A 27707-nucleotide genomic window follows, 5' to 3' on the forward strand; every position below is an offset into this window, starting at 1 on the left:
AATTAAAAGTGAAAACTGGCATCCGATCATCTTGTCAGCATGCCACCCTGAAGAATTATATAGTTTTGAAAAGGCTGTTTTATAGATGGTGTGCTAATTAAAATATACCCCATAGGCAGCTGTGGTGGCCCAACTCAGAGATCTTTGGAAAGGTGCCACACTTTTAATTACTCATTTGCACATAAATACTAAGCATTTTCTTTTGAGGTTGTAAATCTTTTCATTTGATTGTCTGAATTTTGTTCATCTGATTCATTTTTACTAGGAGCAAATTGACATTATTGAAGGGATAAAGGACAGCCAAGCTCAACGGATGGCGGAAAATCTAGGCTTCCTCGGGCCTTTGAAAAACCAGGTACTTGAGCAATTGGAGGTGGTTTGTCTAACATGTTTCAGAAAGTGTTTGGGAACTTTGACTAATATTGTCTAATGTTTGTGATTATCAGGAAATAAGGCAATTTATTATTTTCTGTTTTTTTTTCCTGCAGTTGTTTATAGTGAAAAAATACTTCCCTGGTGTTCCAAAGAGAATGTTCATGACGCATGTGTTTATATATATATTATATATATATATATTTGTGTGTGTGTGTGTGTAATAAGAGCATGTTGCCTGTAGACACATACAGCTTGTTAAGTATGTTAGTTTCTTTGTTTTTTCTATAGCAGTGCATCTCCAGTAAATCAATTATAAGATGCAGTATAGTGGTTAGAATCACAGGCTGTAGAGTTAGGCAAACTGAGTTTGAATCCTGCACTGCTACCCTGTACATGTGTAATTCAGACCATCTGAACATCACTTTCAAAGTCTGTAAAATGGGGGTGATGAAATCCTAACTGAGAGGGTTATTATGAGGATTGAGTAACCTGATGTGTGAAAATACATATTCAGTACTCCAGAAAGGTGAATTCTTATTATTATTAATAATCATATACATTACCTAATTAGTTACTGTTCTTTTATAGCTAATGGGCATTTGAGATGAATATTAATTACACAGAGGTGATACTTGACTGAAAATAGCTTGAATTATGCTAATTTAGTAATTATATCTTTTGGTTTCAAAGACAGGAAAATTGTTCTTTGAGCTGTTAAGGGAGAGAGTCTGTCTTGAGCATCACAGTCCTGCACTGCCCTTGGTCCTGCCATGGAGCCTGATTTTATGTCTATGCAGGCATGCTTCCTTGTCGCATAGTTAAATCAGAAGAACTTACTGGCTGTTGTTTTCCTCGTCTGTTACTAAGAGAAGCCACCTTAATGACCCTTCATTGTGTGTTTGTGTTTGTGTGTTGTCCTAGGGCTCTGGGATTCTTGCAGTTTCCCTTAATTTAGTTGGGCAGCATCCCCCTAGTAAACCAGTCAGTTGTACCCTCTTTATTTTCTCTCTTTACCTTTTCTTTTGATTGATTCTAACTTTAAAAGCTTAAGGGTAACATGAAGGCAAGTTATGGAAAGGTGAAGCACAATGAGACTTTAAAATATATTTGTTTAAATTAAGAGAGGATGCCACTTACTTGAAGATTGGAGGAAAACCTCCAGTGAAAAGCAGAAGGTTCAACATGGTAGTAGGAAACAGGATCATCCGGGACTAAGCCTCAGTAGGAGATAGAAAGAGCCACGATTCAGTGGACAGTAAGAGGAATTAGTCATCATTTTGAGACTGGTGAAGAAATGCCAGGTTAGTGACCTGCTAAAAGAGAGATACTGGAGGATTTATGGGTAAGGGCTGCAGTGGTTGGTTTCACTTCCTGAGAATGAGGCCACGAAGTATATTAGCTACAGACTATATTAACTGATCATTTGACATTTATTAAGTAACTTCTTGTGTATTGGTGGTGGTCACAGAGAGCTATAGTCACTGTGTTCTAACCATACTGTCCTACACTCAGCTCTGCAGTATGCCTTGTAACTTTGTTTGTATCCTCTATACCTTGCACATCTGTATTTCTCTTGGACATTTGCAGTCTCGTTTGCTGGGTCTTCATCTGCATCACGGCAGGGACTTGGTTGGTCTTCCTCACTACTGTGTTGCCAACAAAGTGTTTGGTAAATATATTAGATGTCCAAGAAATATCTATCATATGCATAAATAAGTGAAATAACACATCTGAGGTGTCTACTTAGAAGAAATTCCTGGGGAGTCAGGAATGAGTAGTCGTAAGTGGCAAGAGAATAAATCTGGAGTGGGTAAAAATCTACTCACCGTGTGGTTTGAAAGCTCAAGAGGTAAATATATCTTAAAGTTCTAGAGAAGGCAGTAACAGTATTATGCACATCACAAGTCCCCCCCAAAAAAGTAATGTAAGAGACAATTAGCAGTTATTTATAGCTCTTAAATGACTAAATCATGTTTTCTGATACCTTAAATACTCTAGGTTTTAAGTGAGTTATCTATGGAAGGAAGATAAACCTGCAAGTTCTCAGGGATTGGTAGTAGCTATATTGTCATTATATTTTTGATTTTATTTATCTAGGAAGGTATATAAGTCTTTTACTTCACATTTTTCCTATTATCATTGCCAATTATATGAAAGACTTTAAATCTTCATTTCCTCAGCAGGTTGAACCAAGCTCATTTGCTGAACCCTGTTGAACAGAGATGATGAGAGCAGCCGTTGTTCTCCAGGGGCTCACAGGGCGGTGGTCCGCCTGCTGACAGTGAACACAGGAAGAGGGGATGTGAAGGAGTGAAAATGGTGGGGTGGGGGGGAGGAGAGATGGTGATCTCAGCTGCAGTTGTGTCAGAATTTGTTCATCTGGGGACATCCATTTGTATTTGAGCAGCAGAACATGCAGTGCATGGCCCAGGAGCACAGGAGTGCTGTAGACCCGGGCGTCTCTGTTTACACTGCTTCCTCCGTACAGGAGCGGCCGTGTGCGGTGCGCACAGGGGGTGCCTGAGAGGAGAAAACGTTTATTTAAATGATCAACCATTGGTGAGCTTTTGATAAACAAGTGATATCTTAAAGGCCCCTCGATTCAATGTGACTTTGAAAGTTACTTAATTTTCAGCTAGGATGTGGTTTGGTCCTTTGGAAGTGCCTCACTTGTGGATGAAAAACATATAAAATGATCCTCTTGTAAAATTAATATCTTTCCTGTGACTCATGCCTGATGTCTCTAAAATATGATGTATTAATATTAGATTTAACAAAAATAAACATCACCTTGCATAAAAACCTACAGAATAATGTTCTGGTGAAAATATATTTCAGCAAGAATTGGCTGAAAAGAATAAAGTCATGAGAAAACTCAATATGACTCAAATCCACAAATTTCTCAAGGATGTCTTAATTATCATCTATACTATTCATTTCTAAAAACGTAGGCTCCATGAGTTGTCAGCATGTGCCTCCAGTATTTAAACTGATGAAAATATCTGATCAGTCACGTTAATAACAGCTCACTAATCCTTTTAGGTATAGTTTATATCTCTGGTTAGCTTTAAGAACCATATTTGAATAGTGCAAGTATTAGTTTCTGGGATGCAATAGAAGTTTTTTCCAATTTTTTTTTAACCTGTTTAAACATTTTTGAAGACATTGGTAAATTTGTCAGAGTTTCATGTGCACGGCTCCAAAGATGTTTGATTTTAGGCTTGATTTTTTAATTGCTTAGTATATAACCTTGAAATAACATTAATTGTGGCAAAAAATAAATATTTGACAGCATGGATCCTGAGGAAATAAGTGGCAGTAACAAACTGACTCACAGCACATTAACTAGCAGAATGTTTCCTTTGACTGGTGTTTAATCTGTTTTTTAAATTTGAACACATTTAGAAAGTAGAAGAGCCAACCTCAGCTTGCCATAGGCCCTGCCATTTCCTGCTATTACACCTGGGCAGACTGACATGTTTTGCCTGGATGGCCTTTATAGTCATTTGGTGTATAGCCTCTGGAATAAGGCACATTCTGTCTGCAAGCCAGGCTGGTTCTCCCTTGTGGATATTACAACACAGATTTTATATAACGTTTACCCCTTGCAGATCTTACAGCACAGATTTAGTCTTGCTTCAAAAAATGTTTATAGTCGCCTTTGCACAATAATAAACAGTTGTAATAATGGATGCCCTCCAAGTGCTGTGTTAATGTATAACTACAGTGGCAGTAGCCTGAGAAAATTCAGGCTTCATGCTAAGCGAGGTTAATATAGGCTTTAGAAGTTTTGAAGCTACCGAGGTGTTCATAGACAAGTAAATGGATAAACGGAATATAGTATATACATACAATGGAAGGTTGTTTGGCCTTGAAAAAGAGGGAGGTCCTGACACATGCTGCATTGTGGTTGAGTCTTGAGAACATTGTGCTAAGTGAAGTTGTGTGTGTGTGTGTGCGCGTGCGTGCACACTTAGTCAGTCATGTCTGACTCTTTGTGACCCTATGGACCATAGCCCGCTCCTCTGACCATGGAATTCTCCAGGCAAGAATACTGGAGTGGGTAACCATTCCATTCTCCAGGGGATCTTCTCGACTCAGGGATCGAACTCATGTCTCCTATATTGGCAGGCGAGTTCTTTCCGAGGGAAAGACCTGAAAGAGCCGCCAGGGAAGACCTGAAATTTATGTTATGTGTACTTAAAAACAAAACGAAAAACTTTTTGAAGTAGCTAGGATAAGATCTTATACTTGTATGCATTCAGAATTTATTTCTGTTATGAAGTCTCTCCATATTATTACATTAATGATTTTTTCTACCATTGTTTATTGTATTGACTGTGTACAGACGCTGTGTAGGTGTAGTGATGCTATGATGTCCAGGATAGACATCATGCTTTTGTCATGCAGCTCACATTGCACATTTGTTTGACAACCTGGGAAATCTCTAAAAATATAAAAAAGTTTGAACAGTGAGTCACTTACCTGCTTTACACTGTAATTCAAATAAAATCCACTTGGATTACACCCCAGAAGAAAAAAAAAGTAAACATTAAATAAAGGAAATCTTAAGTTTTTGAAAAAATAATGATAGAATTATTAGGTTGGGAACCAACCTTTTCCAAGTCTGGCACAAAGCCAGAAGCTGTAAAAGAAAAGAGTGACATTATTATTAATGTTATTAGATTTCCATGTGGCAGAAGTAACAAAAACATGGGCAAAAAACAAATGTTAAAGGACAAAAATGTTGCTATTTCTATGACATAAAGAGCTAAATTCCTTCATGTAAAAATGCCTCCTTTACATTAATATGAGAAACACCAAAAATATGTGGATTTTTCCTATGCAGAGTTCACATCATAGGAAATACAGATGTCTCACTCTCATAGAATGCTCAGGTCTATTCTTAATTAGAGCGATTCAAATTAAAACCATAAATGAGATACCCAAATAGCTGATGGTTGTGAGTTAAAAAAATAAAAATCTCTATAATGCTGGTTTGTGGGAGGGGACATTAGTGAAAGCTTCAATTTAAGATAAGAACAGGAACAATTTAAGATAATCTTTTATTATGTAAAATGCCCACCCCCTGTTCCCCACTTCAGAGAATTTATCCTATAGATGTTTAATCACTGTAGGATATAAGGATATATAGATAGATAGATATATACACACACAGATAAGGCAGCATTTGAAGTAATGTCAAGCTACTGGAAATCAAATGGCCATTATTTAAGAGACAAGTTAAATGAATTATGATATATCCATACGATAAGATATTATGTGGTCATTTACAAGATTGTTCTGTTTTGCTGCTGAAGGCTTTCTGAAATCTATCAGTAAAGAAACAAAGTGTAAAACCAAGTTTGTTATTTTAAAAAGATGAATGGAAAAATGTGTACACTTACATTTGTATAACTATATCCCTTAATGAACCAGTAGAGTGGCTGCTGCAGGAGGATCGACCGGGGGCTCTGTCGCTGGGGAGTCTGGTGAAGATCCTGAGGGGGAACCTTGTGGACCTTGGGGATTTTGTATTATGTACATGTACTATCTAGCCACAAAAAATTAATATTACAAATATTCAGTCTAACTCGTTATATATATTTGGTTATATCCACTGGCTTTCAAATTAGGATTTAAGGATGTTTACACATGTACATCAAACAAAATAAGGTAAAATGAATTACATCTCCAAGAGTTCTTTAGTTAATATCAGAACAGAGAAATCACTCCTAGTATTTACCACCTGCATGTGTGCTAAGTTGCGTCCAACTCTTTGTGACCTTATAGACTGTAGCCCAGCATGCTCCTCTGTCCAAGGAATTCTCCAAGTGAGAATTCTGGAGTGGGTAGCCATACCCTCCTCTAGGGGATCTTCCCAACCTAGGGATTGAACCCTCATCTCTATGTCTTCTGCATTGGCAGGCAGATTCTTACGACTAGTGCCATCTGGGAAACCCCAGTATTGACCACAGTGGGACTTTATTCTAGGTAATTGGTTAAGTAGGTGCTGTGAGAACTGAGAAGTTTCTGAGTGAACAGTGAGGCAACACAGAGAGCTGAACAGCAATAGAAAGTTGTTGCCAACCTATGTGCTCAAGGAGCAAAGTGAAGTGGTAGTGTTACTGGCCTTTGAGATACAGAAGTTGGGACCCTGATGGGAATTAAAGTGAGAGGATGCAGAAAGAGAGGAGTAAAAATATCCACTCTTTTTCCTTCTTCCCAGCTCCTGTCTCCCACTGCTGCTTCCCACTGGCTGAACTGAAGCCGGCTGGCCCAGGAGCCTTGAAAACCCAGTGTACAAGTGTCAGCTCCCCTGATAAATAGAGAAGAGATGGGGAAAAACTGGAAAGGAATCTGAGGGCAAATAATACAGGATGGGAACCATGAAAAAAAAATGTGGAAATGGGGAAAGCATGGCTGGGAAATAAGTTGGAGCTAAGAATAAGACTAAACCCCAACATTCAGCCTTGATTGCACATTACACAGTCTCACTTTGCTGTGTTAATGGTGAACAGGCTGTGTTTACTGCAGGTGCGAGCTTTCCTGGGTGCTGTCACACCTCATTTGTGATCCTCCCCCTAGCCCCAGATCACAAAGTGCCAGCCTGCTGTGACATGAGCAATTAATAAATGTTGGTTGAAAAGAATGAATGAGCGAGTGAATTTCAAGCAGAGTGAGAAAAATGAAGTTAGGGTACAACACCAGGGAAACTGTTGAATATTCTGGTTCTTTGTGGTTTATGCCTTCAGGACAAACTGTTTGCAGTTTGAATTGTGCTATTCAGTAAGTGTACTGTTTAGGTCTTCCATCTTCTTGTTTTGCAGCCATTTCCAATAGATACTCAGTAATTGTTGTTTCACAGATTATAGGTTTGGATTGATGAATATAATAACAGTTTTATTCCAGCATACTAAGGAAAACCTCGTAGTTAAAAACTCTCAAAATCATATTTACCTTTTACTTAAATGGAGTTTTTTTGTATTAGTAATTCTAGCTCATATTGCAGTATAGCTCAGCTAATAGGGACATGATAATTTTCAAAAAGATTCACAACACTTTTGGGCCATACTGAAAATATTTTGTTTCTTGATGATGGTCTTTTCTATTGTCTGGAGGAAAGTTGAACAATTTCTTCTAATGAATAGCAATAGAAATTAAAATAGTTATGCTTCTCTTTTTTTCCCTTCAGAAAACCTAACTGAAAATAGACAGCTTCTTATTTTTAAGGTTTCATTAATGTAGCAAAATAATTTTTTTCTACTTTTATGAAATTTCATTTCACTTGATCATATTTAGGCTGCAGATCAAATTAAGAAGCTGTACAATCTCTTCCTGAAAATTGATGCTACTCAGGTGGAAGTGAACCCCTTTGGTGAAACTCCAGAAGGACAAGGTAAGAGAAAAAGAGAGAGAAAATGAATGAATGTAATTATTTATGCAAACTATAAATTATACAAAAGACTATAGCGCACCCTTGCATTAATTTCTTTCAGTAATTTACTTCCTGCCATAGTTTCAAATGCTCCCATGATGCAATTGAACATTTTAGCACTTGAGTTTGTAGCCAAATGCCAAGCCTCACAGGAAGTTATCTCTTATTTTATTTAGAAACATCCATTTACCATCATCCCCTAGTTTTCAGGTCCCTCCTTGTTGCTATGATGGTAAAGATTTAGGTGTGAACAGGAGCCACAGTGCTTGTGTGTGATGAATATACCTGCTTTTATGGAACTGGAACTTTTTAGTTTCAGTTTTTAGTTTCTCTAAATCTGCATATAATTTCACATTGTGTCTCCTACTGAAGTTATGTCATCATGGTAGAATCCCTAATGCCCCATCATCGGTCTCTTTCACCCCTAGGTTAGCAGCTTTTGCTTCAGGTGGGAGAAGGAGACTATTTTGTGGGGAAGGTTTTATCTTTTCACTGGGTACTTGTAGTCAATCAGCAGCTCTCTTACATCTCAGCACCTACCACGATTGCACTGTCTTGCCTACAGCAAGTATTCAGTAAGGTCTTAAGAGCAAAAGCTTAAAGATATGCATGTTTAGGGTAGGAGGTAGAATATCAAGGGAGTAGGATTGTGTTACCAAAATGTACTGGTAAATTCCAGGAGCCTTGCCTTTATAAAGTATATCTCAACCCCATTTCTTGCTTTTTGCTTAGCATATTGTGGGCCTCCAGTAAATAAGGATTTATCACTGGACTAATAAATACCCATTATGTGCAAATACAAATAAGTTGTAGATCAGTGTGGATGGTACAGTGCTTTTTCTCTAGTGTATTTCAGAGACTATATAGTCACAGAGCCAGAAAATCTAAAATATCATGTCCCTGAAACCTAGAGAGGCCTGGGATTGCCATGTTTCAGCCACGTACATGGGCTAAGCCTCAGGGATTTTTTGTTTTTGTTTGTAAATCCAAAACAGTGAGTAAAAACATGGTAACCTATCTTGTAGGGCAGTTTTCAAAGTGAGGTGACTGATGATTGTGTAATAAGCATCCAGTGTCAGACACAAAATAGGCTAGCCCCACCCATTCATAAAATATAGTTGTTCTTCTCAAGTAGTATAAAAGTAGTCCAGGAAAGGTGTAGATTTTACATTTTTATCTATTTATTTTTGTTTTGTTTGTATATTTTTGAAGTTTTCAAATTAGGACAGGCAAAGGGCTCATGTTTAAGAAGCCCTTGAAATTAATGTTTCATGGCTTACAAAAGTGACCACTAGATAAAATTTTGTGGCTGGTGGTTTATAAGCAAACTACCAGTATAATTAAATATTTTAAAAATTGCTTTTGACTGTAAAATAATCAGTATTTTCTAGAGAGAGGGGAAGAAAATCGTTTCTTAATCTCATACATCCGGTGCTGTGATAAACCTGCGTGTCTTCTTTTTTTATCATTTAACATAATCCTGCAGAGCGAGGAGTTGTTATCCCATTTTATAGAATACCAAAAAATGGATTTGCTTCCCCCAAGGGGAGCTAGATACTGGAGTTGGGATTCAAACCCTCGTCTTTCATAGTCTGCTATGCATGTGGATTCTGATACGCCAGACTAACTTATGGGGACCTGCTTTCTTTTCTTCTCTGTTTTTTCCTTCTTAAGCTATTAATTTGCTTTAATCAGAGTGATCTAGAAATAGTCTCCAGTTTGAGAGCATCAGTTAAAATTCATGCTGCATTGAGTGGCTGATAATTAAATCCAAGAGAGGAAGTTCACTGTAAGTTCTTAAAGGTCATACATATATTGCTTTTTAAGCCAATATGCATAAGCAACCTGGTTATTTCCTAGTAACAAAAAATGGGAATTGAGCCATAGAATAGGATAAAAATGGCATTTTCATTTAACCCTTTTGGAAGCTGTCAGTCACAAAATGGTTTGCAGCAGGGAAGAGGGATATGAGAACCTTTTCCTAGAGAATGTTTGTAAAATCTCATGAAATCTGAAGTTTTCTTTTTATTTATTAAGAGAAAGTATAATTATTGAGCTTTTTTGAAGGAGTCCCCATAAAATACATTCCATGTATACAGTTCATTAAAACATAAGTCTTATATGATATTTTTAACAGGAAAGATTAGCTATTAATTTGTTCATTGTACCATAAAGTTTCGGCTATTGAATTATAATCACAATTAAATGAATATGTTGGTTTATAACTCTAATGAGCAGTAGTCAAATTAAACCCAATTAGGATACATTGATTACTGACCAAATGTACAAATTAACTTCATCATTGTCACAGTTCCCTAAAACTTTCCTTTATTTAGGAGCTATAAAAGCAGTCATATATATTTTAGCAATATTGACAATATTTATAATCAGAATATTTAAAGTTTTTCCTTTTAGATCAATAATAGGAAAATATATAGCAACCACTAATGCTGAAGAAGCTGAATGGTCTGTGAACCTACAAGATCTCCTAGAACTAAAAAAAAAAGATGTCCTTTTCATCATATGGGACTGGAATGCAAAAGTAGGAAGTCAAGATAATTGGAGTAACAGGCAAGTTTGGTCTTGGAGTACAAAATGAAGCAGGTCAAAAGCTAACAGTTTTGCCAAGAGAACGCACTGATCATAGCAAACACCCTCTTCCAGCAACACAAGAGATGACTCTACACATGGACATCACCTGATGGGCATTACTAAAAACAGATTGATTATATTGCAGCCAAAGTTGGAGAGGCTCTATACAGTCAGCAAAAACATGACGGGGAGCTGACTGTGGCTAAGATTGTGAACTTCTGAGTGCAAAATTCAGACTTAAATTGAAGAAGTAGGGAAAACCACTAGGCCATTCAGGTATGACCTAAATCAAATCCCTTATGATTATACAGTGGAAGTGAGAAATAGATTAAGGAAATTAGATCTGATAGACAGAGTGCTTGAAGAACTATGGACAGAGGTTCTTAACATTGTACAGGAGGTAGTGACCAAAACCATCCCCAAGAAAAAGAAATGCAAAAAGGCAAAATGGTTGCTTGAGGAGGCATTACAAATAGCTGAGAAAAGAAGAGAAGCAAAAGGCAAAAAGGAAAGGAAAGATATACTCATCTCAGTGCCGAGTTCCAAAGAATAGCAAGGAGAGATAAGAAACACTCCCTAAGTAAACAATGTAAAGAAATAGAGGAAAACAGTAGAATGAGAAAGACCGGAGATCTCTTCAGGGCTTCCCAGGTGGCTCAGTTACTGTAAAGATTCTGCCTGCAATGCAGAAGACACAGAAAATGCCATGGGTTTGATACCTGAATTGGGAAGATTCCCTGGAGAAGGGTAATGGCAAGCCATTCCAGTATTCTTACCTTGGAGAATCCTATGAACAGAGGAACCTGTGGGATTCCTGTGGGAACCATGGGGTCCCACAGAGTCAGTCATGACTGAAGTGACTGAGCATAAGCATGAGAGATCTCTTCAATAAAATTAGAGATACCAGGGGAACATTTCATGCAAAAATGGGCACAATGAAGGACAGAAATGGTATAGACCTAAAAGAAGCAGAAGACATTAAGAAGAGGTGGCAAGAATACCCAAAAGAACTATGCAAAAAAGATCATCATGACCCCGATAACCACAGTGGTGTGATCACTCACCTAGAGCCAGACATACTGGAATACGGAGTCAAGTGGGCCTTAGGAAGCATCACAACGAACAAAACTAGTGGAGGTGATGGAATTCCTGCTGAGCTATTTCAAATCCTGAAAGATGATGCTGTGAAAGTGCTGCACTCAAGATGCCAGCAAATTTGGAAAACTCAGCAGTAGCCACAGGACTGGAAAAGATCAGTTTTCATTACAGTCCCAAAGAAGGACAGTGTCAAAGAATGTTCAAACTTCTGCACAGTTACACTCATTCACATGCTAGCAAGGTCATGCTCAAAATCCTTCAAGTGAGGATTAAACATTATGTGAACCAAGAACTTTCAGATGTACATGCTGGATTTAGAAGAGGTAGAGGAACCAGAGATCAAATTGCCAACTTCCACTGGTTCATAGAAAAAGCAAGAGAGTTCCAGAAAAACATCTACTTCTGCTTCATTGACTATGCTAAAGCCTTTGACTGTGTGGATCACAAAAAAACTGTGGAAAATTCTTCAAGAGATGGAAATACCAGACCACTACCTGCCTCCTGAGAAACCTGTATGCAGGTCAAGAAGCAATAGTTAAAGCAGACATGGAAATGGCCTGGTTCCAAATTGGGAAAGGAGTATGTCAAGGCAGTATATTGTCACCCTGGTTATTTAAGTATGCAGAATACATTATGCGAAATGGTAGGCTGGATGAAGCACAAGCTGGAATCAAGATTGCCAGGAGAAATATCAATAACCTCAGCTATGCAGATGACACCACCCTTATGGCAGAAAGTGAAGAGGAACTAAATAGCCTCTTGATGAAGGTGAAAGAAGAATGAAAGAGCTGGCCTAAAACTCAACATTCAAAAAGTTAAGATAATGGCATCCCTGTTCCCATCCCTTTATGGCAAATAGATGGGGAAACAATGGAAACAGTGAGCAACTTTATTTTCTTTGGCTCCAAAATCACTGCAGATGGTGACAGCAGCCATGAAATTAAAAAACACTTGTTCTTTGGAAGGAAAACTATGACCAGTCTAGACATTACTTTGCTGCAACAGGTCTGTCTAGTCAAAGCTATGGTTTTTCCAGTCGTCTTGTATGGATGTGAGAGCTGGGCTGTAAAGATGGCTGAGTGGCAAAGAATTGATGCCTTTGAACTGTGTTGGAGAAGACTCTTGAGAGTCCCTTGGACTGCAATGAGATAAAGCCAGTGAATCCTAAAGGAAATCAATTCTGAGTATCCATTGGAAGGACTGATGGTGAAGCGGAAGCTCTAGAACTTGGCCACCTGATGTGAAGAGCTGATTCATTGGAAAATACCCTGATGCTGGGAAAGATTGAAGGCAGGAGGAGAAGGGGATGACAGAGGATGGATGAGATGCTTGGATATCATCACTGACTCAATGGATGTATTTGAGCAAGCTCCGGGAGATGGTGAACAACAGGGAAGCCTGACGTGCTGCAGTTCGTGGGGTCACAAAGAGTTGGACATGACTGAGTGACTCAACAACAAGCAAAATATATTACCTTTCCCATTAAAACTTTGTGTAACAGTTTCTCTTTTAATTTAGAAGTTTAAGAAAGTTGGCATTATACCAAGCTTTTTACTTTAAAAATTTTATTTTAAACTTACTTATTGTATAGTTACTTTGCAAAAACTTTCTTCAGTCTTCGCTTACTTGTTGAATATTTTTTAAAAATCCAGGAGACCGGTCCTATGAATGGTACACAGTGGGATAAATAGCATTGGCCCAATAATATCTATACTGCTCAGTCTCCCATGGGGAATTTTTGGTAAGAAGTACACTCAAAGAATGATTTTTTTCCAGTGTGATTAATAGTCTGGTTCAAACATCTAAGTTGGCACTACTGACTGTAATGTAGTTTAGTGTCTGCTAGTTAGGATTATAATGGTTGTTAGTGACAGAGACCTGCATCAGCCTGATTTTTGTTAAAAAGCCCCCTGAGGACGAGCGTTCTCATTTTACTTGTTTTACAGAGAAGTTTAGGAGTGAACTGGCTAAAGGAATGAAGGGAATCAGGGATTCTCTGCTTGTCCATGGCTGCTTGCTTCTAACTCTGCATCTTTGTCAGCCAGCATCTTGAGCTGTCAGTGAAGATGGTTCCCAGTTCCCATCCTCCTCCTTCAGCAGCCTTTAACAGTCCTTTCAGATGATACTGATTGGTCCTGCGTGGGTCCTGCTAGAATCACATGGTGTCAGAAAAGGCAGTTTCTCTGTGGAAAAAGGAACATTGAGTCAAAACATGCCTATGAGAATGACCTAACTTTTCTTGAATTGAAAGCAAGCTATCAATTAAGTAGAGAGAAATGGACTATTTTCCTTACTGTCTAATTGCAGTGCCAGATTTTATTCATTAAATCTGTCAGGTAAAAAACAGGGTTTAAAAAAAATATTTACCTATCTTCATTAATTTACTTATTTTGTAAGACACTGTGCGAGTTTATGTCCTATTTCTTTTCCCCTCACTTTCAGTCAGATCTGCCTACACATAGACACTTTTCTTTGGTATCTTTAAAACAATGTTTCTCAGTGGCAAGAATGAGCATCTTGTTCCCCAGGGACTCTTTGGCAACATCTAGACACATTTTTTTTTTTTTTTTACTAAAATATAATTGACATATAACCTTATGTTAGTTTCAAGTATATATCATAATGATATGATATATATCTATGTCTGTATCTCTTTAGCCAAATGATGACCACAGTAAATCTAGTTAGCATCCATTTTTGCTTGTTACAAGTTGGGATGTGTGATGTTACTTGCTTCTAGAGGATAGAGGCCAGGGATGGTACTAAACATCATACAGTGCACAGTGCTGTCTCCTTCATCAGAAAATGACCTCACTTAATATGTCAGTAGTCCTGAGATTAAGAATTCCTGCTCTAAGGCATTTTCATCAGTTGGACACCAAATTCATTCACTGAGCTAAAGAAATTAAACCCAATTTAAAAACCGAGACTCTCTGGCCAAGATTCCATGGGAATTAAGGCTGGGTGATCCAAAGTTAAATGGCATATCAAATTCCTTTCTTTCTTCAGATTAATTTCCCTAAATAACTACCCTGTTGCTCTGTGCCCATGTTGTTGGTGGGTGTTTCTCTGTATTTCTCTCTTTATACATAAGACTCTATTTTCGAGAACATTCTCAGTTCTTTACCTCCCTCTTAAGTTCCCTCCCGCCTAGTATCTATTTTTCTCCTTTCACAGCAACTAAAGAAAAGTTCTCAAAAAGTTTACAACTCCTCAAAGAGTAACGTTTAACAGAACGTGGGACTAATTGGGAAGTATCAGCATTTTAAGGCCATCTTGGCAAAGTGCTTTTCTGTAGCACATTATGGTTATTTATCATAAATCAGATTCAGTACATTGCTGAAAACAAGTAATTTTTCAAACTAATTATGACAGTCTTATTTCCTGTTGTGTTTATGTTTCTTTTATGTGTGAATCTTCCCCTCTGAAATGTATTTTTATTTTGTTTAATTTTGTGGCACATTCTTCTGTTAAAACTCTAGGGTCAGAGGCCAATAACTGCCAGTCACGTTGTTCATTGAGGTTGTTGAATTAGCAGCTCACAGGATCTCACACCATTAAACAAAATGACAAAAACACCCTATGAATATAAGTACCGCAGCTTTCTTTGATATTTGTTCAGAAGGAAAATTCATTTGTATAATCTATCAAGCATGTAACCATGTGCTTTTGATGGTGAAAATTGTTTTATAAATATTAATAGGTGTGTTTTTTCACCCACTTTGTACATAGAATGGCCTTTGTTCAAGTTGAATTTTCTATAGAATTGAAGTGTCATTAATGTGACATTGAAAATCTTAATGTGTGAACCAAGCTCAGCACCTCCAAAAATATATTTTACCATAGTGTATTGTTTTATTAAATGAAAAAGCCAAGGTCTGAACAAGGAAATTTATTTTATTGTGCTCTTATTGACATAAACAATCCGTTTTTAATCCACCAATTCTGAAAGTGTTCTTGGAGGGGGTCTTACAGGGGGAAGTTAGCATATAAGAGTCAATCAGTGTTCAGGGATTGATCTGTTCCTTTTGTGCAAGCTGCAGGTTTTGGTTTAGTTTGTTTGTTATACTTTTTTGTTTTCATATTACTGTGATGCACTTTTCTAAGTTTCTCTCTCACCAATACATATATGATACCTGTGTCTATTTTTTTAGTTGTTAAAGTAGGATATGGATGTGATGCGAACTGGAGCTTAGCTGGGAGTGGCAACCTGTTTCTATAAAGTGACAGTTAGTAAATATTAGGGGGTTTGGAGACCTTATTGTCTCTATTTCAGCCACTCATCTCTGCTGTTGTTTTGGGACAGCAACCAGAGAGGTATGTAAATGAATGGTGGTGACTGAGTAACAGTAAAACTGTGGTTACAAAAACAGGCAGTGAGCTGGCCTAAGGGCTATACTCTACCCCCGTCTGACTTATAGTCTCACTTGGGGCTTTTTTATACCCATCTATAACCACCCTGACCTTATGCAAAGGTGTGGTGTGATTCAAGCATCACCAAGTCATCTCTTTCAACATCGCCCTTTAAGAAAAATCTCCTTCTCTGTCAGTTCCAAAGCCTGGAATGCCAACCATTAAAATCCTTCCTGTGGGAAAAGGGTAAATGTGAACATGTGTAAACTCCAGTAGGCATTAGTTTAGATTTACTCTGAACAGAAGTCTAGGATTATAAGGGAGAGGAGCAAGTACAGGTCATTTTCAGTGATAGGAGGAGAAGAGAATCCTATGTCCTGGGCCCTAAGGACCTGTCCTGTCTCTGAAGCCCTAAGAAAGCACTGTGCGTGTGGAAGACAGCAGTGGTGATAACAGAAGTCACCAGGACGTGCCCGCCGCTAGTGAGGCTGAGTGCTCGCACGCATCCTGCCCTTCCAGCAGCACAAGGCGGTAGAAGATGCTCTGGTCCCACTTGATTGACAAGACCACTGGGCTTGAGAGAGACAGTGGCTTCCTGGTTGGGAAGTATGATGGTTGTAGTTTCTCCCCAAGTGTTTTTGATACCAGAGTCTACATTAAGTGGTCAAGTTCAAGGGAGAACTTTCAAATGAGGTAGCATTATAAACAGAGATTGTTAGGCTGGAAAGCACTATGTATGTTTGGGACCGTTTTAAAAATACTGAGCAGATTTAACAAATATGTGTCTAACAGACTCCATGTACCTCAAAGGCCTTATTTCCCCTCCGCCATCACCCTCCCCAGAAAAAATTTAGGTATTAATGATGGCAGTTCAGTTTTGCTTATCTTTCTTTACTCTTAAGCTGCTTTATTTGCTTCCTGTTTGTGTAGTGTTTTTAACTTGTAAAAGCACTTGGACATATATACATTTGACCTAATTATGTTGTTTACTTTTCTCTACAGAGAGAGAATGTTTGGCAAGGGCCCATTGTAGATACACCTTTTTTTTACCTACAGATAACCCTGTCATCCGCTGTCACTATCTTTAAGTCCTTGGTTAACTCTAAAGTTCTCCCAAGGTGGTCCCCAAACAGTGAACTCATTTCTGTACTAGGCATACATGCCATACTACAGGAAAAAGAGACTTTTGAAAACCTGACTTTGCAGGCATTTAGCTGAGACTGCTTTCTGAGATTTGCATACGTACCTATTAATTATACTGTCTCTCAAGTAGCTTGTAGTCTTTGCAAGGAGCAAAGATCAGCTTGGACCTATTTTGATATACTGGTTTATTGATCTTGACCAAGAATTCTGTTATTTGAAACTCTTCACTTAGGAAGTCAATTTCATAGCATTTGCCCATTCATTCTGAACATGTTGGTTACAAGTAATGTTGACAGTGAGTAATGGAGGAGCTAAAATTGCTAATAAATTAATTAAAGTATGTTTATAAACCCAGTGGAAAGCCAACAGTGACATTGCTTTCCTACTGATTGTTATACAAGTCATTAATTGCTGAGACAATGCTACTGTAGCAAGCAGAGAACATTGGCCTTTGCTAACTAGGATCCTGTCATTAAGATTTCTGGAAAGTAATTACTCATTTGCTCTGTATATTCATAGTATGTGGGTAAAGTGGTTGGACATTTTGTGGGAAGACAAAGGACTCAGGCAGACATTAAATTACATATAAGATTGTCCCTGTCAGTCACTGCTACTTTAAGTACTTTGTGGTTTGGACTTTTATTTATGCTGAGAATTCTCCGATGTTAATATGCCAGTTCTGCACAGATTTGTACCAAAATTGTCACTTTTTATGGTAAAGAGACTTAAAAAAAAAAAACCTCTCTCTGGGTCTTTAACTCCAGGATCCTACAAGGTAATAATATTTTCTTTTCATAAGAAGCAGGTGGTATTAACAAACCATGGTCATTACTTTCCAGTGAAATGCACATAGGTGATTGTTTTGCTGAAAAGACTTAGGTGCCTATGAGCAATGCTGATGGAGAATGAATAATATCTAAATTCATGGTCATAGATCCCTGCCTGTTGATATCCCAAGTGAAGTAGAAGATTATTATGGAGTATCATCCTAGACAATAATTTCTGCTCTAAAGGATGTAATAAAGGAGATCAGATCCAAGACACCAGAATGCCACCACTCCCCACCGCTTTAGCTCCCTGATTGCACATGTGGAAGATCTACAAGTCAAGGAAAACTATCTGTGGTCCATTCCTGTCACTGAGTGAGTTTCACTGTGTCCTGGGCCCCTCGCCAGTAGGAGAGTTACAGATTCCTGCCGGCACCAGCGGGTGGAGACGGTGGTGCTAATAATGCCTGGCAGCCTTCCATTGTAACAGACCAGTCTTGGCCGCTTAATGTTTTGTAGCTTGAATCACAAGAATCATAAGATGGTCCTGCTCACATCAAGATCATGGTGTACTTTTAGCAGACCCCAGAGTAAGTATATCAGCAGTCTGGGGAGTGTCTTTTTCCACTTTTCAAATATGAAAACTGAGGTCCAGCAAGAAAGTAGGTTATTTTTATCAAGGTTACAGAGTTATTAGTTAAGGATCAAATAAGTTAAAAAATCTAATGATTCTGACTTGGTATTCTTTCCACTAAATCTTCTAGACATATTAGTGAGCATAGTGACTAAATAAAAACTTCATTTTGCAACATCAGAAGAAGGCTGTAGGAGGACAGCAATATTAAGCATTATTGTCTAGTCTCTCTTTGCATTGACAGGAAAGGTTAACTACTAAAAACAGGAACTGTAATAAAAATTGCAAATCAATGCTATATTTAGCTATGCCAGTATGTAGCTTTTAAAGAGTGATGGCAACTTATATTGTCATTTCATAGAAACCAACAGATTAAAATTATTATGCTTTTTATTAGAATGTAAGTCCCTTGAAAACAGGGATCGTGTCATATTTGTCTTTGTAGCTTTAAAGTTTAAAGACAAAGCCTTAACAGCATCTCCTGTCTGAAGCTTGAGAAAAAATGACAGTATTCGATTTTATTTCTCCTGTATTTTTCAGCCTGGAGAACTCATTGGATTGGCCAAAAGTTTCATTTGAGCCTTTCTGTTACATCTGATGGAAAAACTTGAATGAACTTTTTGGCCAACCCAATAATTTATAGATCCTTAGGAGATATTTATGTGTGTTTGTGTTTTCTTTATTAGTTGTCTGTTTTGATGCCAAGATAAACTTTGATGACAATGCAGAATTCCGACAAAAGGATATATTTGCTATGGATGACAAATCAGAGAATGAGCCCATTGAAAATGAAGCTGCCAGATATGATCTAAAATACATAGGACTGGACGGGAACATTGCCTGTTTTGGTAAGAAAGCATTATATCAAAATAATAATTTGTGAATTTTTGCAGAGTTTAGAGACCCCTGGTTTCTAAAATGTTATTTCCCAATTGCAAGTGAACATATGAGATTTTTGTAGCCAAAAACTCTTAAAAAAAAACCCAAAATTTCTTTCAAAAGTTCATTTTGGCCTGTGGTCACTGGTTTAAAGCAGGGTTTCTCACTTCTTGCCCTATGGACATTTTGGGTGGGATAATTCTTTGCTGTCAGGCTCTTTCCTTTGCTGCATTGTCACCAGTTGTGACAATCAAAAATGTCTCCAGACATTACCTTCGGGTAAGCAGTCACCCCAGTTCAGGACCAGTATTTTAAAGCATCTCAGTTAAACTTTGACTAGTAAAAGTCAGAACCTTTGCCAAAATTTTATTTAAAATATATTACTTTCTTAGAGGAAGTTGAAGAGAATGCATGCTTTAATCATTATACTAAAGTTTGAGTTTCTGTGAAAACCAAATGATCAAATGTTTACTCCATTATGTCAGCTTATTAATAAGACAGTTGATTTTATCATAGTCATCTAAATTTGTGATACTGGCTTATTAGCAGAGATAAGAATGGGTGTAAAGAGGCAATACAATTTCTGTTATTGTCCACAGCATATAATACTGAGATTTATACGCTTCTGTGTTTCTGGTGGAACCAATTCATTGCACTTGAAACAGAGGTCTTAATCTTAATGGAATTAAAATAAAAAAGATTTGTAGCTCATTAAACCAACAGTATCATTATATTCAGAACTGAACAGACCTCATCTAGTAGTTTGCTGTTCATACAATAGAAAATGACATCCAATTACAAGTGATACCAAAAGCTCTTTCTTTATATTGAAGCAAAAACTCTTATGTACTAGATCACTCACATCATTCTTATCTTGATAAGCTAATACGCTCTCAATATTTGTAGGCATTTAGAAAGGGGAAAGATTTAATGGTGTGTTTAGAGCAAATTAAACGCATATTCTTTGTAGCCTCTGTAGGAGTATGCATGATTTGGCCAAGGTGGCAGTCTCAAAAGGTAGGATTAACACATTTCGCATTGTTTGAAGATCATATATAAATTTTTTTTATATTAGTTGTCCCAGGCTTGCTTAATCACAGTTCATAGGCATTATCTGAGGAATACAGAGTCAGAAAACGTGAAAGGTACTTTACCTGAAGAGTTTCTATAATGTTCAGGAGTTTTTTTTTTTTTTTTTGTGTGTGTGTGTGTGTGTGTGTGTGGGAAGGACTATCTAACTAAGGAAAATAATTTCCTATAATTAGACATAGGAAGCAAAAGAAGTGCAATTGATCAATAAAACTTAGCTCTAGAAAATAAGAATTTTGATGTTAAAACTTGTTTTTTTAAAGAAAGCTTTCTAGGATGTTGGCTTATTTTAGTTCTAGTTTTAATGATCAGGTTGCTAGCAAACATTTCTTACATTAATTTGAAATAGTAACAGGGGTTAGGAATATTATTTTGATGCTGTCATTTGTTTGTTTGTTTTCTTCGTTTCTCCAGAGAACACATAAACATGCATAGTTGCACTGAGTGTAAAAAAGTGTTTCAGTCCTATTGACGTTGGAACCCCTGTGGTTCAATCCCCCAAGTGATGCCACATTCAAAGAAACATATTCACAGCAAGCAAAAAATGGAAAAAAATCACATTCTTTACTCAAATCTCTTAAAGAATATTAAAAATGATGTAATTCGTAGGCTCTAGCAACTTTTTATAGCCTTTTCCCTCTCTCCCAAATCTCTTAAACTTTATACTGTCTAGAACCTAAGACTCTTCCCTCTACTAATAGTCCAAATTTATTGCTTACTGAATGAAGCTCTTCGCTTCTTTGTCTTTCCCAGATTGATTTAACTTCTCAATAAATCCTTCTCCCTATTCCTGGGTATTTTTTGTTTATTCTTCGTTCATTTTCTGTTTCTTTATTTTTGAGGTCTATGGATTTATCTGGTTGAATAGAATGTCAAGTAGGCTGGAAACTGGCTTATTAATGTCAGGTTTCTCTTTCAGTAATATGGAGAAGGGCCAAAGTTTATGCAGACTTTGATGTTGCTCTATTTATCCTGTCTTGTGTACCATTTGCATTTCACAGTTAATGGCGCTGGACTCGCCATGGCTACCTGTGACATCATTTTCCTGAATGGTGGGAAGCCAGCCAACTTCTTGGATCTTGGTGGTGGTGTAAAGGAATCTCAAGTATATCAAGCATTCAAATTACTCACAGCCGATCCTAAGGTAACTTCTCTTTTTGTAGGAGAGGTTGCATGGTGTAATGATTTCTCACCATAACAATCTGCCTTGTACCTGCTGCTGAGGATTAATAAGCCAGCACATGTATAATACTTTCCAGCCCCAGGTACAAATACTGCCTTATAATATCACACTGGAATTCATGATGGCTTAAATCATCTGGGTAAAAGGCTTATAAGTACCCCTGAGATCTTACTTCAGGGCCTGTGCTTATAAAGTTCTGAGAAGTGGAAGGAAATTTTTTTAAACAGTGTCATGCAAATAAAGAAATATTGGTTGGCATGAAATATTTTTTGTGTGTACTTAACAATGAAGTGATTAGTTCTATGCTTACTGGAGTTAGAGAGGACTGAGTCTCAGATTCCTTCCTCAAAGGTGCTGAGGTATTATAAGATTAAGACAGAAGAAAATTACAGTGTTATAATATTATGTATTACTGGAAAATGATGACCTCACATCCTTCTATATGCTTTTTAATTTTCATCTCTAATGATTACATGTGTTACAGCTTGTATCATATGCTCTAGGTACATATAATGTTATTCCATGGGTATCTTTTCTTCTTAACTAGAATGTAGCTGTCATGCTAGGCACATAGTAGGTATTTGGTAAATAATTAATCAGTTTAAAGACCAGTATGATTTGCATCCATTTTAGATATTTAGTTGTCTATGATAAGATTTAGGTAGATACCATTATATAGAAAGACTAATATTTTTTGAATATGTATTCAAATGTTGTCTGAACTTAACATGGAAACTTCCCATTCATAAGTAGACTGGCATTTTGGGCCTCCTGTGTATGCAGTTTTGTCTTAGGTTGGTGGTATGCTTGTCTGTTTTCATTATGACTTAGTTGGTAACCTTACATTTTTGCTAAATCTTTTTCTTACAATTAACACACACACACATAAAATGGTTAAACATTATCAGCAACTTATCTTCATTTCTGCATTGCTGTTCAGAAATAGCAAAGTGACTGAAGTCCAGAGTCACTCAGCCACGAATTGTCCACAGGTGATTTTTCTGTTAACAGAAGCGGCTTGTTTTCATTGGTTAAGTAGGGACATTATCAGAGGCTCCCTAATCATTTATGAATTCATTTATCCCTCTTTTCTACTCCTTTCTAAGGGAAGAATCACTTTTATCCCAGAGATTTTCAAAGCAATTGAAATCCGTAAATACCATGTACATAATACACCACTCTTTCAACTGCTTGAACCACAAAATACCCAGAGGACAAGCAACTGTAATAAAATACTGCACGTTTAGTGTTGACTGAAATTCAGTGCTGAGCATTAAAGAGAGCCAGGAAGGATTAGATCTACCAGGACAATCATATTGCATTTTCTTTGGAGAATCTTTTCTTAGTGGCTGATCCTGAATTTTAATTTTCTTAAAGTACAGGAAGGGAATGAAAATCACTTGGAAAGTCTTTTTTTTTTTTTTTTTAACAATCTCTTAAAAAATGTTGACTCTTCCTATTTTCAAGTGCTGGGAGTATTTAAACTTTTTTGAGATTGGCTGTCATCTTGGGTAGATAAAGGTATGTGGGAGTTATTTTATTTTTCTCATGCTATATCAGGAAAATGAATGCTTGGCTCATCTCACAGTACATTTTCCAAATCTTGAAATTTCAAAGTCAGTTAAAAAGCATAGAAATGTAATGGGTATTTTCAATCCTGGCGTTGTTTCACAGATTTCAGGGAACAGAGGCTAAAAAATAGTATTGATGAATTGATTGGATCTTGCAAGGAAACGGGTTGTAATTCTGGCAGTAGTTATTTCAAGTAGAACCCCATCCAGTTGCTCACAACTAGAGATTCCCCAGAGCCCAAAACTAATTATTTCAAAGGTATTGATTTTCTTGTTAGATATAAGGATTAGTCAGTTGAATACACTGAAACTAAAAACAACAGAAGGCCCATTGTTGTTAAACTTAAATCAAGTGATAGTAGCAATTGCTTGTTTGTTATGTGTACAAGCTAATTCTATTGATCAAGTAATAAACATGCTCATTCAAGAAAAATATTATGCATTGACATATATTTCCACTCGTGATGTCTGCCATGGAGCTGAGACTTAACATTTATTTCGCTTGACTTTTAGTCCAAATGCTGATTTTCATTGGGACCTAACACAAGTACCTTTATAACTAATGTGTCCCTTATTAGTTTGTAGTATATGTAGAGTGAAGTTCCTGTGCCAAACTGTTTAAAACAAGAATTTTTCCAAGATAGCACACTTTCTAAACTGGATTCCCATGAAAAGTATCATTAAATATTTTATAATTCCCTTATTTTCCAGCTGGGCTTGAGATGAAAGAAAGGTAATAGAGTTTGTTCTGCTGGTGGTGGAATAGATACGATCTCACCCTCATCATTTTAACTTATAAGATTCTAAACACAGGTGTTCTTAAAATCATAGGGAGTAAAATTGTTTTAGAAAGTAGAAGTAGGATTCTGTGCCAGTCTATCTATAAAGAATTTGAGCACATTGAAAGGAGAAGTACTACTATCAAGAATGTTAGCATTATGTTTTTATTTTCCTGAGTTGTGCTTTTGACTTTTGTTTTTAATTTTGAACTTAGAATTCCAAAGGTATAGAAAATGAGTACACCATCATGTGGAGTATGTAGAACATGTTGCATAAATGAATTAAAGGAAAAGATGGTTGATATGAATCTCAACAGTAACTCTGCTCTGTTGTCCAAGGTTAAGCCAGTCTATTGCCCTCTGGAGGCCTGATTTTGAAAAGCAGTAGCTTATGACTTGAGAAGTCCGTTCTCTTGATTTGACTGTGCTTCCTGGTTTAGGTCCAAAGTAGAGTCCAATTTTCAAAGCCTTTTAGGAAGGAAATGTGCTATATAAGTACCAAATACCTGGAAGAGATTCTTAGTGGGGCTCAGGTACCAGGCAGCCTGGGTTCCAATTCTGTCTTTAATATGTGTTGACTGTGGCACCTTGGGCATGTCATGTAACTTTTATGTGTCTTCGTTTCTTATTTTATAAAATGGAGATAGTAATAGTACTTATTACCTCAGAGAGTTACTTCATTGTATGAATTGAGATACATATACTTCCCATTTAAAGGGCAATGATTTCACGTGACAGTACTGTCTAAAAATTTTAATAAACTTTTATTAATATATAGCTTTCATAAAGAACACTGTACAATTTGTAAGTATATAGTTCAATGAATTGTGACAAAGTGAACATATTTGTGGATCCTCTGATCACATCAAGATATAGGACATTCCCAGTGTTATGGACTGAGTATGTTTTCTCATAATTTATATGTTAAAATCCTACCCCTCAGTGTGATGGTGTGAGGAGTTGAGGCCTTTGGGCTGTAATTATATCATGAGAGTAGACCCTTCATGGGTGGGATTAGTGCCCTTATGAAAGAGATTCCCAGAGAGCTTTCTCACCTCTTCCATGGTGTGAGGACATTGCTGGAAGATGGTCACCTGTGTACTAATTAGCGGCCACTGAATGTGTTGGTGAGTTGATCTTGGACTTGCCAGCTTCCAGAAATGGGAGAAATGAATGCTTTTTAAACTACCCAGTCTGTGGTAGTTGGTCACAGCAGTTTTTTTTTTTTTTTTTTTTTTAATTTTTTTATTAGTTGGAGGCTAATTACTTCACAACATTTCAGTGGGTTTTGTCATACATTGATATGAATCAGCCATAGATTTACACTTATTCCCCATCCCGATCCCCCCTCCCATCTCCCTCTCCACCCGATTCCTCTGGGTCTTCCCAGTGCACCAGGCCCGAGCACTTGTCTGATGCATCCCACCTGGGCTGGTGATCTGTTTCACCATAGATAGTATACATGCTGTTCTTTTGAAACATCCCACCCTCACCTTCTCCCACAGAGTTCAAAAGTCTGTTCTGTATTTCTGTGTCTCTTTTTCTGTTTTGCATATAGGGTTATCGTTACCATCTTTCTAAATTCCATATATATGTGTTAGTATGCTGTAATGTTCTTTATCTTTCTGGTTTACTTCACTCTGTATAAGGGGCTCCAGTTTCATCCATCTCATTAGGACTGGTTCAAATGAATTCTTTTTGACGGCTGAGTAAAATTCCATGGTGTATATGTACCACAGCTTCCTTATCCATTCATCTGCTGATGGGCATCTAGGTTGCTTCCATGTCCTGGCTATTATAAACAGTGCTGCGATGAACATTGGGGTGCACGTGTCTCTTTCAGATCTGGTTTCCTCAGTGTGTATGCCCAGAAGTGGTATTGCTGGGTCATATGGCAGTTCTATTTCCAGTTTTTTAAGGAATCTCCACACTGTTTTCCATAGTGGCTGTACTAGTTTGCATTCCCACCAACAGTGTAAGAGGGTTCCCTTTTCTCCACAGCCTCTCCAGCATTTATTGCTTGTAGACTTTTGGATAGCAGCCATCCTGACTAGTGTGTAATGGTACCTCATTGTGGTTTTGATTTGCATTTCTCTGATAATGAGTGATGTTGAGCATCTTTTCATGTGTTTGTTAGCCATCTGTATGTCTTCTTTGGAGAAATGTCTGTTTAGTTCTCTGGCCCATTTTTTGATTGGGTCATTTATTTTTCTGGAATTGAGCTGCAGGAGTTGCTTGTATATTTTTGAGATTAATCCTTTGTCTGTTTCTTCATTTGCTATTATTTTCTCCCAATCTGACGGCTGTTTTCACCTTACTTATAGTTTCTTTTGTAGTGCAAAAGCTTTTAAGTTTCATTAGATCCCATTTGTTTAGTTTTGCTTTTATTTCCAATATTCTGGGAGGTGGGTCATAGAGGATCTTGCTTGGTCACAGCAGTTTGAATGCCCTAGGACAGTCACCGTCCCAGCGTTGCTTTATGCCTCTGCACTATCTCCCTCAACCCTGCTTTCTTCCCAAAGCTAACACTCTCCTAACTTCTACTATCAAAGATTTGTATTGCCTGGTTTTGAGCATAATACAAGTGGAATCATACAATGTATATACTTTTGTATGTGTCATCTTTCATTTGACTTTTTATCTCAGATTCAACCATATTTTATGTAGCAGCAGTTCACTTACCCTTATTGCTGTATAGTATTCTATTGTATAACTTGACAAGAGCTTTTTTATGTCATCTTCTATTGATAGACATTTGTGTGATTCTCATTTTTTACTACTATGAATAATGTTGCTATGAACATAACCGTACATGCCATTTGGAGCATATTTTTGTGGTGTATATGCTTGGATGTAAAATTTGTGGGCAATAGGGTAATGTATATACTCAGTTTGAGTGATACTACCAAACAGTTTTCTAAATATGCCAATTTACATTTTGATGGGCATGTGTGGGAAGCCCAGTTTTTCCACACCCTCACGAATATTTTTGTTATTCTGGTAGACATGTGGTAGTATTTATTGTGGTTTAATGCCATTCCCTCATAACTAATCAGGATGAACACCTTTTCATGTGTTTATTAGCGATGGAATATACTCTTTCAATTTCTGTCACCTCATGAATAAAGTAGACATGAAAATAATACCCCAGTGCATTGTTTTATTATCATTTAAGATACATGTAAAGTACTTGGCAAACCTTTCTAAAGCATGATGAAAACTTTAGTTTGTGTGCTTTTTTCTTGAGTGTTCATTTTGATTATCATTTAAAGGCTTAGATTTAGAATTATTGAAACAGTAGGGAATAAATGGTTGTCTGCAGAAAGGGGGGCTGTCTGAAGCAGTTGATACCAGTGTTACTGCCTGGGTTGTTTTGAAATTGATGAAATGTGTAAGCAGTTTCAGTAGTGTGCAGTGATTCTCCCTCCAGACAGCCAAGGAAACACAGTTTAATAAAGGGAGGATTAAATTCATATTTGGGAGAACCACAAAATACAATTTGTTTTAAATTTGAAGAGAGGCCGGCTGGTTTAACTCTGTGGTAAGTACTTGAAAAGTCTTTAGAATTTGAGGCCGAGGACGTAAAACTGTGTGCTGTATTTTTGATGAGGGGTTTATGCAAATGCCGTGAGTTGTAATAAGTATATTTTGGAATTACTAACATACTAAATGCCTCATATATTGTTAATTATCATACAATTAGAGTTTATTTAAAAGCAAAACAGAAAATCCTCTTTTTCCCTTAAATACATGCTTATATCAGAGGCATGAAACAAAACTCATTTTATCATATACCACATGTATTT

At 37.2% G+C, this 27707-nt stretch overlaps 1 protein-coding gene across 1 annotated transcript in view; it reads left to right on the forward strand.

Annotated features, from left to right (window-relative positions):
* Nucleotides 1-27707, forward strand: part of SUCLG2 (succinate-CoA ligase GDP-forming subunit beta) — a 271918-nt gene that overhangs the window by 149631 nt on the left and 94580 nt on the right. The window contains exons 6-9 of the mRNA XM_043886797.1: nucleotides 266-355; nucleotides 7678-7774; nucleotides 19087-19248; nucleotides 21370-21512. Coding sequence (XP_043742732.1) covers nucleotides 266-355; nucleotides 7678-7774; nucleotides 19087-19248; nucleotides 21370-21512 — 492 coding nt within the window. The remainder of the gene's footprint in view (nucleotides 1-265; nucleotides 356-7677; nucleotides 7775-19086; nucleotides 19249-21369; nucleotides 21513-27707) is intronic.

The sequence above is a fragment of the Cervus elaphus genome, chromosome 24 (assembly GCF_910594005.1).
Source record: "Cervus elaphus chromosome 24, mCerEla1.1, whole genome shotgun sequence".
Classification (NCBI taxonomy): Eukaryota; Metazoa; Chordata; class Mammalia; order Artiodactyla; family Cervidae; genus Cervus; species Cervus elaphus.